Source organism: Abramis brama, assembly GCF_963993115.1.
Source record: "Abramis brama genome assembly, chromosome: 9".
Lineage (NCBI taxonomy): Eukaryota > Metazoa > Chordata > Actinopteri > Cypriniformes > Leuciscidae > Abramis > Abramis brama.
This window is the reverse complement of record NC_139971.1, coordinates 27,667,563-27,684,003: the sequence shown is the minus strand read 5'-3', so window position 1 is coordinate 27,684,003 and position 16,441 is coordinate 27,667,563. Positions and strand designations below refer to the sequence as shown.

The 16,441-nt window shown below is 38.5% G+C and overlaps 1 protein-coding gene across 3 annotated transcripts in view; it reads left to right on the top strand.

The window, feature by feature from the left end:
- Positions 1-16,441, top strand: part of shank3a (SH3 and multiple ankyrin repeat domains 3a) — a 301,560-nt gene that overhangs the window by 210,939 nt on the left and 74,180 nt on the right. For 2 of the 3 annotated variants that reach the window (XM_084123575.1, XM_084123574.1), the window contains exon 12: positions 5,990-6,174. In XM_084123575.1, the coding sequence (XP_083979701.1) occupies positions 5,990-6,174 (185 nt within the window). Of the gene's footprint in view, positions 1-5,989; positions 6,175-7,347; positions 7,372-10,502; positions 10,533-10,707; positions 10,735-11,105; positions 11,169-16,441 lie in introns of all 3 variants that reach the window. The other variant, XM_084123573.1, reaches the window with a different exon arrangement.

Sequence of the window (16,441 nt, the reverse complement as noted above, 5' to 3'; positions counted from 1 at the left end):
AGGGCGCACCGTCAGTAGTGATGGAGACAACTGAGGATTCCGGTACGTTCATGTCTTTGCATGCTTCACTAAGTGCTCTATAAATGTCCTCGCCCCTTGTTCGTTCATGTAGCGATTTCAATGCCAATAAATCTTCTGTAACCTCAAAAGTCTCTGAATTCACACATCTTACCCAAATGCAAAGCTGAGCAACATCTCCGATGTCTGTCGATTCATCCGCAGCTAAACTGAGTGCTGAAGCAGTGGCTAGCTTAGTTTTTAGTTGTTCTGTCAAATTCTCAGACATTTCAGAAATTCGACGAGTAACTGTGTCATTGCTGAGCTGTAAACTTTTTATCCTGCGAATTATCTCGCTCTTGTTGCTCAGATCATCAAACAGACATTGTGATTCCAGAAAACAGTTCTTAACTAGCTCTCCATCACTGAATGGTTTGCCGTGTTTGGCAAGGAGCCAGGAAATTTTGAACGTTGCTAATGTCACGGCCTGAGACATTTTTAAGCTAGCTCGCATTGTATTCTGTTCAACAATGGCATTTTTTTCAAGACTAGTTATCTTGAAAGCTCTTTCCTGAGATCCAGGTGGATATTTCGTGTCAAAAGTTGCATGGGTGGTATCGAAATGCCTTTTGAGATTGTAAGTTTTGCATACGCCCAGTATTTTATTACAGAGCAAGCAGAAAGGCTGTCCATCTCGCTCGTTGACAGCAAACTGATTCTTCCATTCTTCAAGCACTTTCCTACCTTCACTGCTGATGCTACGACTCTTCTTGTTTGCATGTGTTCCTTTATCAGTATTTTCCTCGCATCTTTTTTCTCCTCTAATAACAAATTTGTCCATTTTGATCGTTAATTGATGAGTTTTAAATCTGCCAGAGCGCGCGCTTGTAATTGTGTGCGTTAACTGTGTAATTGTCAGTTCATAGTTGCGTCAGTACTGCGCATATCTAAAACCACATGATCACCAAAATTATTTTACAAAAAAATAAATATTGTTCAAACTTTTATTGGTTTAATACATTTAAAAAAACAATAATGAAATATGAATTGTAAAACTATAAGTTATTAATAATGTTTTATTTTTTTATTTTTTTTCTTACGTGGTCAGCATGGGCCGCATCAGCATTTGTGACGGGCCGCATGCGGCCCGCGGGCCGCGGGTTGAGAACCACTGCCATAGACTGTAAAAAATATGGACAAAGCGTCTGTGACGTCACCCATAGACTTTCTGAAGAACGGTTTTGAAGCCGGTTTTGAAGTTTATGGGCGGCGCCATCTTGGAAAATCTTGGGAAATCCTAACCCCGCCCACCTTCTGGCCAATCCATATATGGGTAAAGGACGCGACGCGCGTCACTCAGCTCGCTCTGCTACTCCGGTTATCTCTGTGTATATTTTAGGCAATGAAATATGTTATAAAACACCATACTAACTCTTTTCGTTTTCATTTAAAGAAATTTTAAACATTATAGCCACACAAATGTGGTTCAGGCAACGCGTATTGATTATATTCACTGCATATAACGTTTGCCTATTTATAAAAAAACTAAATATAAAACACAAACCTGCCTCTTTTCGTTTTAAATATAATATAAAAATATTAAACATTTTAATATGGTCCAGGCAATATGTGCATTTGTACTAAACAACAGATTTTGCAGTAAACAACATTACAGATCATCTTCATTGTATTAAAATTTAAAATGACAAAACTCAACCCAGTCTCTTTTTGTTAAATTTCAGTTTTATCAATATTAGCTATTATAAAAGTATAAGTAAAAGGTACAAGAAGCTATACAAATAAAGCAAACAATTCAGTCAAACATACAAAGTCAGTGCTCTAGTCTAACCATACAACGGTAAAGTTAAATAGCTTATAAAGTTATGAAACTTCCCCTCAGCCAAAACGATTGCCCAGGGAACAAATTATAGATTCACGAGACCAAAAATCGCCCATTAGATATAGACAAGACGAATTATATCTCATGTTTAACCACTACAGAGACGCCAGAGTCAGCGGCAAACGTCAGAACGACTAGCCGAGGAAAGGCTGTTCCATGCGGGGAACATGCGCCGAGCGTCCGCTGATCGTCTGGATCTAACAACTGGATAAAATTTTCATAAATCTTTAAATAAACCACAGATTTGAGCTTTAAACAACTACATTCTCACCTGAAAAACTCTTAAAACTATATTTCATGATACAGAAACAGTAGTATTATATTTCAACTGTGTTAAAAAATGGCGCTTCTTATGTTGTCATTCTCCTTGGCGCAGCCTATGCTCGTTATCAGCTGTCAATCAAGCTGTCAATCAAAGTTAACCACGCCCTTATTTGTCATACATTTTATATCTACATACGATCTAAAATAACGAGTTAGAAAAAAATTCACCCCCTCACAGTTGTCAGGCACTCGGAAGCTATCGAAAAATACAATAAAAGTCCATGGGACCAACCTGTAAAAACATGAATTTATGCTGTGAAAACTGACATTTTAACATGGGGTCTATGGACATTTGCTCCCTTTTGGGACCTTCCTCTAGCGGATTTTCGATGTATTGCAGTTTTTCGCACTTCCGGGTAGGCTTCATTTTTCAGATTAGAATGTTGCCGCTTGGTTTATACGTCTTGTCAGTTTAAACATGTAAGCAATTTTTAACTATTCATTGCACGAGTACTGAATTGAGTTCTCATTCTCGTCTTCTTGCGCTTGAAACAAAAAATACACACAACAAAAGTATCAAAAAGTAAAAGTCAAAATGCCCATCTTGGTGAGCACGTAAACACTGTTGGTTGTTTTACTGAATGTAAACCGATGAGAAAGAAATCACATGTGAAACAGTATATTGGATCTGTGCATTTGGTCTTAGTGACTGCAGCCTAATATACCTGCTGCTGTGTCATTAATGCTAATCAAACAACAAAAGACTTGATCTTGGCTGAACAACATTTGGAGCTTTAACAAGGATTAATATATATTTAATCAATACATCGAAGAACATGCAGTATTATTTTACATTATTTCTGTACCTGAAAACTACTCTGAGACTTATTTGAGCTATTTTTTTTTAGCTATTTTTTATTTATTTGAGCTATTTCTTGTGATTTGTTTATTTGTTCTTATTTTATTACTGAAGTCTAACTTGTCTTCAATATTTTTTTAACTTTATATTAGTTAGACTAGTAGTTTTTGCTGTGCTATCTAAATTAAAATCAATCAATAATTGTGAAATTTCAATGTATGTAATTTTTTGGTGGCTTATTTATTAGAATATAATGAACAAAACAAAAGATTACAACAACTTTTTATTTGTTTTATTTATTCATTCATTGGCCTATTCAAGGCAGATAAAAATAAACCGCAAATAAACGACTTTCGAGTGATTTGTTACAACAGACCTCTTTGGTTCTTGCGTGATGCACGCACATTTGAGCTTCTTCTTGTCCTTTTAATGGCAGTTGGCAGACCCACTTGAACGCCACCTACTGCACCACACATGCGTGACAACTGATGAAAAATAAAGGCTCGGGCTTAGCCTAGCCAATACGGATCAGTTAAAAAAAAAAAAATGCTTAATTGGTCCCAATACTGGTCCTTGAGATTGGCTCGGGACATCCTTAATTGAAATATCTTACTCTAAATTGGTTAATGCATTAATCTTTGTTAACATTAGTTAATAAAATTACAGCTATTTACTGTTTGTTCATGTTAGCTTAGGTATTTTAAATAATATTGACAGATTAACAACTTGTATGTATTAATGTAGTAGTACATTTTGGAAGAAAAAAAAACATTACATTAAAAGAAGATGATTAGTTCATAGCATGATGACAGCATGGGACTTAGTCTGTGTGTGACTTCGGATCAAGCCATCAGTCCTTATTACCTTAAGAGAAAGAAAAGAACTGTGAAAAGAAGGCTCTGATTCATTGTTGACACTGGCACCTGGCGAATCAAGATAGTTGCTTTCAATTTATCTCTCCATGACGGCAGTCGCCAAGGTTATCATACGCTTGTTCAGATCTTGTAAAAATTTCTTGTGCATCAAACACACATTCAAATAGAATGTTTGGACTGTCTAGGTAGGAACCTCACTAGGAGTTTTGAAACGCAGCATGTCTTTGTGGCTTCACACAGCGTGTGAAACTTCCTCATGCATTCGAGTCTGAGATCAGACGGAGAGCGGGAGTGTGACGTTTATGTCATCTACAGGCTGCCGTTCCTCAGGCTCCGCTGCACTGCTTCAAATCTATCGTCTTACAAATGTCCTAAATAAAAAGAACACTTGTCCGAAGCTGTGTATGTCTGTTTTATGATGACTGATGTGCGTGAAATATGGTATTACTGCAAAGCTGGCCAATGATTTTCAGTGCTGTTTATTACAGCCTTGTGGCGGCTCTGACTGATCAATACTGAATCTGAGGAAACCGTGACGACAGGACTACATACCTCTCTGTCTCTCATCCATTCACTTCTTACAGCCTCTGTCCATCATTTCTTCTGTTACTTTCTCTTTCCCACTCTTCTTTGCTTTACAACCCTTTCCTTTTCCTCTTTCAGTTCCTTATCATATCTCCGCCCTTAAATTCCTTTCTTTTTCTTGTTACTCTGCATTTACATGCTGCAGTCACTCTAGCCCCGTACCGCTGCAGTAATTGGAAAGCCGTCACTGAGCTCGATGTTTGGAGCAAGGGGATATATGGAGAGAGAGAGAGAGAGAGAGAGAGAGAGAGAGAGAAAGAGAGATGGAAAGAGTATGTGAAGGTGCATGTGTGTTCAGACTGACTGGTTTTGACAGTAAAGGCAAAGGTTCAAGAATTTCCTTGCACATGCTGGAAGATATAAGCTATTTTTTAGAATCAAAACAGTGTGGACAATTCATTAAACAGTTGCATCAGTTTTTGCATATACAAATTTCACTAATTGCCTGCAATACAGTTTGACTATACTTCACTCAGTGTGTGCGTGTGTGTGCGCGTGCGTGTGTGTGTGTAAATACATATAAATATCCATAGATGTATACACACAATTAATCACTAGATAAATTGGCAAGATAAAGAAAACATTTGAAAAAGTTATTTTCAATCAAACATCATACATTTGTATTTATGGAGATTTCATTCAGCACATTTTCTGGACTGAAAATGGGAATTGTGGGATGTTGCCGTTTTTGCTGTTGCGTGTGTGTCCAATGAATATGTGTGTGGAATGAATGGGTGAAGACTTGAGATGAATGAGAGAGACAGGGCTACAGCCACTCTTCCTGCAGCTGCATTAACATTCAGAAGCTGTCTTGCTGACAGAGAGAGAGGGAGACGGGGAGGGCAGAGAGACAGGGGAGGGGAGGGGAGGACTTGGAGGGCAGAGAGAGAGAGAGAGAGAGGGTTAGGAGGGGCTGTTGATTACAGCACTAGGAGAATGTGTGTATGTGTGTGTGTTTGTGCTGTTTTAGAGGGGTGAGGTGAGTCGTGCTCAACCCCCCCACACACTAATCAATCCGGACCCCTGGCGCCCGCGAGTTGTCGTCGGCGACCGTCCGCGTACGGATAGAATGTTCAGGGCGAGTGCGCGCCAGCCCAGCCACGGGGAAACGGCGCAGCCTCGTCACAGCGTGTGTGCGAGTGTGTGTGCGAGAGCCACGGGGAGTGAACATGCCCCACTCGCGGCGAGTGCAGCCCGAGCGCTCGGCGCCGTTCGCGACAGGCAGCCGTTAACGGGAGCGAGGGGGAGGGCGGGGAGCGCTCAGAGGGAGGAGAGGAGAAGAGAGGTGGAAGAAAGGAGGAGAGAGGAGCAGAGGAGGAGAGAGTGATAGGAAGAGAGGGAGTGAGCCGCTCGCACCTGACGGCCCTGGCCGGTTCGGGAATATCGAGCAGGAGACCCACGCGCGCACGCACTCACGCTGCCGCCTTCTCACGGGACCATGTCGGTGACCACCGGATTTGGCTACCAGTTGCCGGGCATCACCACGGTAACCTATGTTTTTGTTTACAGCCCGGGGACGGTCCAGCGGGACCCCAGCCCTCCTCCCGCGGGGCCCTCGCACACACTCTCAGGAGCCCGGGGCCCCAAACGGAAACTCTACAGCGCCGTGCCGGGGCGCACCTTCATCGTGGTCAAACCGTACTCGCCGCAGGGAGAGGGAGAGATCCAGCTGAACCGCGGAGAGAGGGTCAAAGGTGAGTGCCCTTTCCCTGCTTATGGCTTTGCATCTGACAGCTGTCAATCATCTGGAAAGAGGCGGGGTTAGGCAGAGTGAGCTTTGTGATGCAAAAATTAATTAGAAGCAGAGGCTCATTGTTTGTGCATTGCAATGTGTCTCATGATTTTTAAGTTGATTTGTTTGCTCTTTATCAGGCTCTACAGGAACTCAAAAATCATGAGACACATTGCCAAGCACAAATGTGTGTGTGTGTGTATATACATATATATGTTAAAAATTTTCCCTGTGTTCACACTGTACATATTACTGTACATATGATGTATTTATAATTGTGTGAGTGAGTGAGTATAAATAAATATATGTATATTTAAGTATAATTTTATTTTAAATAAATATAAATACATACATATTGAATTATATAGATCATTATTAGTCATAGTCATTATTTCCTAAATACTACAAATATAATGAATACATTTACATTAAAAATATATTTTTGCATAAAAATGTTTTACAAAGTGTACTTTACAAAGTGTAAATTGGAATACAGTGCAAATAGGTACATTATACACAATAATGCAGGCTGTGGAACCCAGTATGCTTGTATATAATCTTTAGTATACAGAATAATATTGTCATTACTATAGCCAGAAAGTAATTTAGGATAACCTGTAGAACTACATCTGCTGAGTGAGTTCTGAACAGGACTGTAGTTGTCTGTTTTAGTGAGATGCACATCTTTAACATGTCATATGCACTGGTATGTCTCAGAACAGGGCGACGAAGGGTTGCTGTCTGTCAAACACTGCTCTCTGGAGACCGTCTTTCTCATCACACACACGCACACACACACACACACACACACACACTGATGCTCAGCTGTAAGGGCCGTGCTCACTTGCTTACCTGCTCTAAGCAGTGAATCTTGATCCGGAGGAGATTCAACTCAGAATCAAGTCAGACAATATTCATGTATTTGTGCAGTGTACATGTGACGTTAGTAAAAGTTGTGGATGTAACCCATACTCACTGTTGAGCGTGTAAATGAATACTGCTCTGGTTTGTGTGTGTGTGTGTGTGTGTGTGTGTGTGTGTGTGTGTGTGTGTGTGTGTGTGTGTGTGTGTCCATGGCTCAGGTTCATGGCTTATGTGTTGTTCTGTTCTTGTCTCCATTCATGCTTCAAACCAGACTACCACTCAAACGCATTGGAAGGTAAAGAACTCTGCATCCATCCCACTGCCCTCCAGTGTGTATGAGTGTGTGTGTCCAATGCACAGCCCTCTACAGTGGTGTTTTTATCCTTCAGTAACTCCTTCTTTCCACTCTGCCATTCCTGCATGTCTACCTGTGCTCACACATCTATACCCAGCACCCTGAACACACACACGGCGATGCTAGTCGGTTTCCTTCCTCCCTCTTTAAACTGTATGGAAAACTATTACACACATTCTGATTTCTGTCACATTTGATGCTTAAAGCATTTTAATAGATTATAATATCCTCAATTTGCATTCAGAGAATTATATGCTCTGAGATTGCTCCTGTGTAGCTCTTAGTGGAGCTTAATATTAACTTTGTCTCAGATTTTTGTAAGTAAATTATTATGGAAGAATACAAATAGACATACACAAGATTAATATTTGCGTGCAGTATGAGTAAAGCGTTATATATTTATGCATCTGGCAGAGCTTAGATCATGTGTTCTTGAAAGAATGTGAATGGAAGTTGTTGCTAGAATTTTTGTTATTATTATTATTATTATTATTATTATTATTGCTCAGATGCTGCTTTTTTATTCTTGAGACATTAGCTTTGTCTCAGATGTTTCGCCTAAAATGGTTAAAAAAATACATTAAGGAGAGATACATTAAGATATACATGAGGCGGACATCTGCATACAATATAAGTTATATATAAGAATTGTTTATTTGAATTGTTTAATTTTATTTTGAATAAGAGTTTTTTGCAGCTCCGTTTAAATGATAGATAGATAGGAAGTTATTATTATTATTATTCGTAATATATATTGCTCTCATTGAGAGGGGTCATTGCTAGGGTATTTTTGAGACAAAGGTCTCAGTTTTCTCTCCATTTAATCTCATTGCTGCCTGAGAGAAGCTTCTGATATGTTTTAGAGATTTGTAATTTTGCTGTCCTACGGGTATCTTATATGTAATCCTTTAGTCCAGAACAGCTGCAAGTACTCTGACTCACATTCCTGTGCTGGGCAGCAGGTGCATTAGTGCCCATGAAGTGCCAGAACGCCCATGCTGGTGGAGATGGAAGTGGCGTTATAATCTGGTGGCACCATGACAACATGCTGCTTGTTCCAGCTCAGAAACTGCCAGGACAAACCATATGCTGGACACACGACACATCTCTTACGTAACGGCACCATATGTCAAAAACGTTTCCATTTCCTGTTTGTGCCCTTTCTATTCTTGTATCACCTCTGTAACCTTAAAGAGACCAAGCGAGCAACCAGCAGTCTCTCTTTAGCTCCCAGTTTCTGATATGTTCGCAGTGCCCGTCTCACTTACGTTCATTAATATAGGAGTCACTGCTGGGAAAACAACATCTCATTTTAAGCCTCAGCAATGCCATCTATGCAAACAGCGGGTCTCATTTCTTAACTATTCAAGTTTGTACTTAAATGTATTCTAAATGTAGGTACACTTAAAAATGAAAAAGGTTATTTATTGGCATTGATGGTTTCATGAAGAACCTTCAACTTTCCATTCCACAAAAGGTTTTTTATAGTGGAAAAAAGTTATTAATTATTAAAATGTTCTTCACACCAAAGGCCAGTTTACACAGCAGCAACAAACGGCCACCAAAACAGACAATCACCATATCACAATACATCACATTCTACGACACGACAAGCACTTATTTTACATGTTCAATCGGCGAAAACAAGTATAGACAAATGCCAACAGACAGCGTAAGGGTAACACACTGATCCGACAAAACGCAGCAAACCTGTCTGTTGCCTTTGGTCGACGTCTGTCGATTATAAAATTGTTTAAATATTTAAATGCAGTAGCCTTAAGAAGTTTAAGGTCAGTCAGATTATAAACTTCTAGGAGTCTATTATGCTCGTCAAGGCTGCAAATAGGCAGGAAAAACACAGTACTTTTTTACAGGAACCTTTGGTGAATAGAAAGTTCAAAAACAGAATTTATTTGAAATCATGTAACATTATAAATGTCTTTACTGATCAATGCATCCTTTCTGAATAAAAGTATTAAAAAAAGTTTAAAAAAAGAAAGAAAATCTTACTGTCTTTAAATTGGATGGTATACTACTAAATAAATGTGTGTGTGTGTGTGTGTATATATATATATATATATATATATATATATATATATATATATATAATATTAATGGTGCACAAATGCATTTATATGGATAACTGCACATTTTCCCTCATCTAGAATAATCCAGAGATTTTGTGTGAGAATATTTTCTGCGCACCAAGGTATGCAATTTGTATACGATTACCGGTGAATGAGACCCAATGAGAGTGTTGTGGTTTTGTGCCCCAATCACTTTATTTTACCTTTGGAGACTCTCACTCCCCGATAAAATCACGTTTGGGTGCACAACTGTCTATGAGTCCTTGAGGACTGAATAAACCTTCTCGTGACTTCAGGTTGATAACCTTTAGCGTGCTCTTGTGGGAATGTTTTGATGGCACTGTGCCTCACAGATGTGAAATGCATTTTGACTGTGGCTCCAGTTCATTGGAGCTTACTAACTTCAGCCTTGCTTTGAGGTCGCAGATGATAAACGGATGAGGGCTTGAAATCTATCCCCCTCACAGGGTTGAGATCTGCTACTGTAACTGTACTAGAGCGTTTTTAGGGCAGATTGAGGGTAATGTCAAATCTCAATTTCGATGCGATTGATACATTTGGGATACATTTTTTTTTACCCAACAACTTTTGTTCACATCATACAGGACACAAAAATGGGTAACATAAATTTGATTGGTATATACTTTGATATATTTAACATTTTAGTATCAACTTTGTACGAGTATGTTTGATATTCCTATTTCTTAGTACTCCACAACTGTGACACTCAACCTGAGTACCAGTCTCTAATTAGAAAATCAACATAATCATAGACATCAAATTTTGATGAAGCACAAGCCAGGGATTTCCAAAATAAAGTCTGAGGAGTAAAACTGACATTCACAATAAGCTGTTGTCTGTCAGCTTGTTCAAAGACACTTTTTCTAGCTCTCTTGCAATGCTGTTAATCTGTATTTCCTTCACTCTTCGTCTCTGTCCTTATCTTGACTTTTTTCTCTTCTCTCTCATTCCATTTTCTGACAGAGGAGAATGTTTATGAGGAGATCACGCTCGGTAAACATGAAGCCCACTAATATCCACCTGTCCTTTCCTCTGTGCTGTTCATATCTCCTATATGATATTCAGTAGATACTGATACAGTCATAGTTTCAGCATTGTGGGCCTACATACGCACACTTTGTCTTTTCCTAGTGCTCTGATGTATGTGTGTTGTCTCTCTCTCTGGCAGAGTCCATCAAAGAAAGTGAAGAGGAAGGTAAATTCATTAGTGTATAGCTCTGTGCGCTGCGTTGGTCCTGCTGGACTCTCTGTAGGCTGCTTTAGGTCAGACAGAACTAGTGTGAGACCACAGACCACCAACAGAATAAAGATCCCTATAGAGCCAGTGCAGTAGGGTACTAGGGTTTAGCGAAAAAGGATGGAATGATGGATGAGGTTTGGTGTGTGTGTGTGTGTGTGTGTGTGTGTGCTCACATTTGACCATGATGTTGTATAAGCATTGTAACTGTGTACGTATGGTTATATGTAGAAAATTCCATTTTATGTCCATGCTGTTAAATCTTTTTATGTCCATGCTGTCAAAATCAGTTCATTTTTCCTTTTTTTTTTTCTAAATGTCATCACCAGAATCTCCCTATGTAGAGCATGAAATTAAGGAGGAGGATGGCCGTGGTTATGTGGACGATAAAGGTAATCTTACCCATGTAGCTCAGCTATTCAGCTATACCTATTCTGTAAACTGTAGGTACAGAAGTACACTGTAGGTGTAGACTGAAATAGATTTGTGTCTGTTTTCATATCTGTGATAAGTCTTAATGTTTCTAATTCTCTAAATGCTGCCCTGCGTGATCTTGAATGCATTCCCTGCTCATTTCATTCCATTGACAACAAGGTAATATAAAAATGTACCCCTTTGCGCTCAATCAGAATGTCATCAGTGATTGAAATCAATTTGTCGGCACTCAAGAGAGCAAGCAGATAAACACGGGCGCTGGTCTTACGGGTGTTGTTGTTTAACATTAGTGGGCGTTGATGCATGCGATAGTCTTACAGTGTAACGGAAACGTGGCTGTCGCACGCATGATGTCGTTAATATTCCACGAGCATTGTGAGTGTCCCACAGCCATTAATCATGTTTGTGAATGTCTAATCTGGCTGTTATTTGCAGCAATTCCATTTTCATGCCTGTCTTAAAGATTAATAAGTATAGGTGTATGAGACTAGAGCATGCTGGGAAAAAACATGAGCTCACATTGATAATCTACTCTGTGACAAAGTCATTGCTGGTCCAATCAACAATCATGTGACTGTAGGGCAGTTTGAGTAACTATGTCTTTACCTTAATGGGAGCACAACTGTTCTTTTTTGAAAATGGAAGGAACAGGTAACAGATAAAAGAGACTTTCTTGATAATTAGGTGCCTTAACATGCACCGTTTTTACTACACTTAATTAAATAATTAATGGCTACAACACTTATTTACGTATAATCAAACAATAGAGGTTAGTGCTAGCAACACTGAAGTTATGGGTTCGAATGTATTGAATGCAACAACGTAAATGTAAAATCATTTTAATGTCTGTAGACACAGAATCACATGTTGAAAATTGTTGTATAAAAATATTATAATATCATAAAAAAGATGTATTATTATTATTTAGTTTTATTGTAAGTAATTTATTGTAATTATTTACTTAACTGTTCTTTCAGGTGACATTTTTATAGATAATTTTATACTACTAACTACAAAATTGCATGCACTGGATTGTGATATATTAATAGCAGTGAAGGATACATCTGTACTGCCTGCAGAAATGGATCAGATGAAGTAGACAGGACGGTATGCAAACATTGGATGTAAATGCACCTTGATGTTTTACTACTTCTTCATGATAATAGCCAACATAACATGGAATTCGTAACCCATTTTACTTCCATAATATGATGTAATACGAATCCAACAGGATATTCAATGAGTAAAAAGTGGGACAGGACTTGATTTGTAACTATTGGGAATAGATTGTATCACAATTGCTGAACACGACACGATTGTCTCTATATTACAGGTGAGGGGGAGAGATACCTTTTTTTTTTTAATCCCCAAGATAAAAATTGTTCTTTATAGCATAATTCACTGATAAATCATGCACCATATAACCATGTACATAAATATTGATTTCATGTTGACTTTAATGATTGCCTTTACTCTGAGCATGTAAAAACCTTTATTTAAACAAAAATGTAAATAAAAAAAGCACATTTTATAGAAGGGTACCAGTGTTTGATTAGCTCCACTAACATTTCATTGTATGTTTGTTCACCTCATTACAGATTTCCCATTGGCAAACAGTAAAACTGTAATTCTTTTAAAGTTAAAGAAATCAATTAACTTTAATTGTGCTTCTCCACCAGTTTTGAGGCGGTTTAACTGTGTGTCGGGTTTCCCCCGACAGAGCCCTATTACTTTTCAAAGGAACTTAATAGAATTGCTATTTGAAGAGGCCACTAGTTCCTAGTATTTGTTGAGAAGTTTGCGTTGCTGTTTTAAAGTGAACATTTGTAAACAGCCACTTGTCCTAGCAGCCAGCGGTTTAGCTCTTTAGCTCTTTTTTAGCTCTTTCTGTGCCAAGAGCTCTCTTGCTTTTTTATGGTCACTATGTTACTATGTTGAATGCAGCTAGAGTTTTTTTGGAAAACAAGAGCATCTGCTTGTCTCTTAGCAACAGGTGTCTGTGCTTCAGTATGGTATGTGCGCTTTCCAAACGATGTGACATTTCACTGTCAAAGTTAAACTCGCTGTGATGTAAAAATATTTGTGTTCGGTCAGTCTCTGCCAAGTCGTATGGTGTAGACACAATGACCTAAATAAATATCCTCATATAGCACTGATGCTCTGGGTGGTGCATGTTCGACATGGTGTAATCGCCCTCAAATGTGCCAGAAATACATCATATTATTTCATATGCAACATATGCCTAAAAATATGACCTAGTTCTGCATCTAAAAGCAGTCAGGAAACGATTCCTCCATCTGGAGAGTTGAAATGTGATTAAAAGTCTGTCTGCATAAATACAGATGTTTGTAATTTGGAATAGCCTTAATTTATGTTTTGAAAGGTCATAGAGAGCTAGTCTGTTGCAGATGAAGCTCAAATCAAGTGGCGGCTTTTGGATTTATGTTTGTCCGTGTGTGTTTTTTGTAGATGTTTTATGGCGTGTGACAGAGTAATGAATGGCGGTTTTGATGTAGGTTTGTATTGTCCCGTTGCAGATGCAGGGAGCCCATCTCATCAGCTCGCTTATGGCCATAAGAGGCTTTCTGCTGACTCATGGCTGTGTATCATAAGGTCTGTGCGTTTGTGCTGAGTCACTCAGACTTTTACTAAGGTGACAGATTAGAACATATGTTACTTTATGGTGTAGATATACTGAGTCTGAACATCTGCACTAACATACTCGCTCAAAGCTTTATGCTATCCAGCAATCGCCTGCAAATTCACAGCGTATTAGGACATCTTAAGATTCTGTCTGGATGGATGGATGGATGGATGGATTGATGGGTTTAAAACACGCTTAGTTTCGCCCATGGAAAGTGTTTTGTGTCAGACTAACAGATGACACATTCAAGCCTGATGAAGAATATAAAACATGCAGATACTAAGACTACTGCTTTCTATGTGTGTACCCTTCTGGCAGTTTGAAATACATCTTTAGCCTTCTGAGTCAATTAAACTGTAGATAAACAAGCAGCAAACAAAACAGTAAAAAACATTCACACACATTTACCAATGCCAAAAAATAGTGGGAATATCTGTTGTTTAGCTGATTTGTTTATTCATTTATTTCTGTTGTATGTAGAATTAATGTACAACGTACATTAAGTATTTTTTATGTAGTACATAGTTTTATCCATCTGATTTTTGTTTGAGACACTTAGTAGCAAGTAAGCAATATATCTTTAAGTGCACCTGGTCTGCTTTGCACTTTAAACTGTGATTAAATTACATCTTGGAAATGTCCTCTTCCCATCTGTTCTTGGCCAAAATAAGCTTCTCTGTGAACTACATTTACTACTGAAAGTCAAAAGTCTGGCTTTGAAAGTTATTAGAAGTGACTACATGGTAGTTATCTGTAAAAATCATTTTAAATGTCAGTTTTTATATCTGAGAGACTGATTAGTACTGGTGTTTGTACCCGTGTTGTGCCTGCTTACAGTGAGTCAAAGTTTCACTTACATCAGCTTGCGCTTGTTTATATGTGATATCTTTGATCCCAAGGTTAATGCACCACTCCGTGCAATTTGACTTTTCTGTCACAGCTGACCACCTGTGATCTCTATCTCTCACCTGACCTTGCCCCAAACTTTTGCCCCCCACAATCCACACCACCTGTCACACACACACAACTTGGTTAACATAATAGCCTTCTGGTTGTGGCATTGTGAACATGCGCTCTTTCCTTCTCTCTTTACTCTGATTCACTCACACTTGGGTGTTTAATTAACGGGTTCTAGTTAAAACCATCTTGTGACTTGTGAAGTCACATTGTAAAGAGGCCATATCTTGGAAAACAGGTTTTCCTCACTTTTCAGGAATAAAAGCATTCAACAGAAAGCAACAAAAACAGCTCATTCAGAAAAGTTTATAATTGAAATAAAGTTTTATTGTATACTGTATTATTCATTATATAGGCTACAGTTTTATTTAATTATTTTATTTTTGTGTGTAACGTTTCATTCATTTTTATGATTTTTGTGTGCCTTAAAATAACTTTATTTTAGTATTATTTATTAAAACTTGAAAAAATAATAGTCATTTTCAATGTATTATATTATTTTATTATTTTATTTTTGTGTTGTTCAATTCCCGTCCAACATTTTTTGTTCTCATTGAATATCCCATTTAACATTGAGGAAGTAAAACTGATTGTTAAAGTCCCCCCGAGGTGAAAATCAAGCTTTAAATGTTGTTTATATGTCAATCTGGTATTTTTAATATGGTTTATGACAAACCATGTGCAAATTCATAAGTCAACACCATTGCTGAGTATTTTCTCCTTAAAACTGCAGTGAACTAAAGACGCAGTTTGAAATCGCTGGTGATTCTGACATCACAAACCTTGTAACCAATCACGTCAACGTGTGATCGTCAACGAGTGGATCTCTGAGCTGGTGTGAGTGAGTGGAGGTGGGGCTAATTAGCATATTCATAGAACCGTGTATACTAAATTAGGCAAGGGTGTAGAGTTACATTCAAGCTATTTTAAGGCATGACACTTTTTTGGTTTAAAAGATGGTGATCAAAGATGAGTTTTAAGGGATAAAATTATTGACTACAGGGGGACTTTAACACAGTTGACTTTTTAAAGATGCAATTGCATTTAGTGTGAGAGTGTAGAAAACCATCAAGTAATACAAACTAGTGCGTTTCATATTAGACATTTACTAACATTATTAGGCAACACGAGCTGGGTCTGTCTTCCGTCCCTTTATGAACAGATACGTTATTGACATGATATTACGACAGGCTTCTGGAACAAGGTGGTGTTGTTGTTTCTAAATGGTCAGAGCTCCCGGGCATCACCGCTTCATGTGAAGACCCATTGTTCCCAAGGGCAATCTGAACACAACAAATAGCCATCGATCAGCAGCCCATGATTGATGTTCTGATAGCTTGGGGCTGATCAATAGACTGAAGCAGCACGTGGGCGTGACGGGTAGAGAGATGGGGCTTCCTCTGTCACTGCCTGCTGCTGACTGCAGACTTCCACCTCCGCCAGAGCAACAGTCGTGCTCCATAAACAAACTGCTATTTGCTGATCTGAACCTGGGGAAGGCATACTGACAGTGAATGTGAATGAGGATCTTATTGAATGTTCAAGCAATAGTTCACCCAAAAATGAAAATGTAGTCATTATTCATTCACCCTCATGTTGTTCTAAAGCTGCATGAGTTTTATTCTTCTA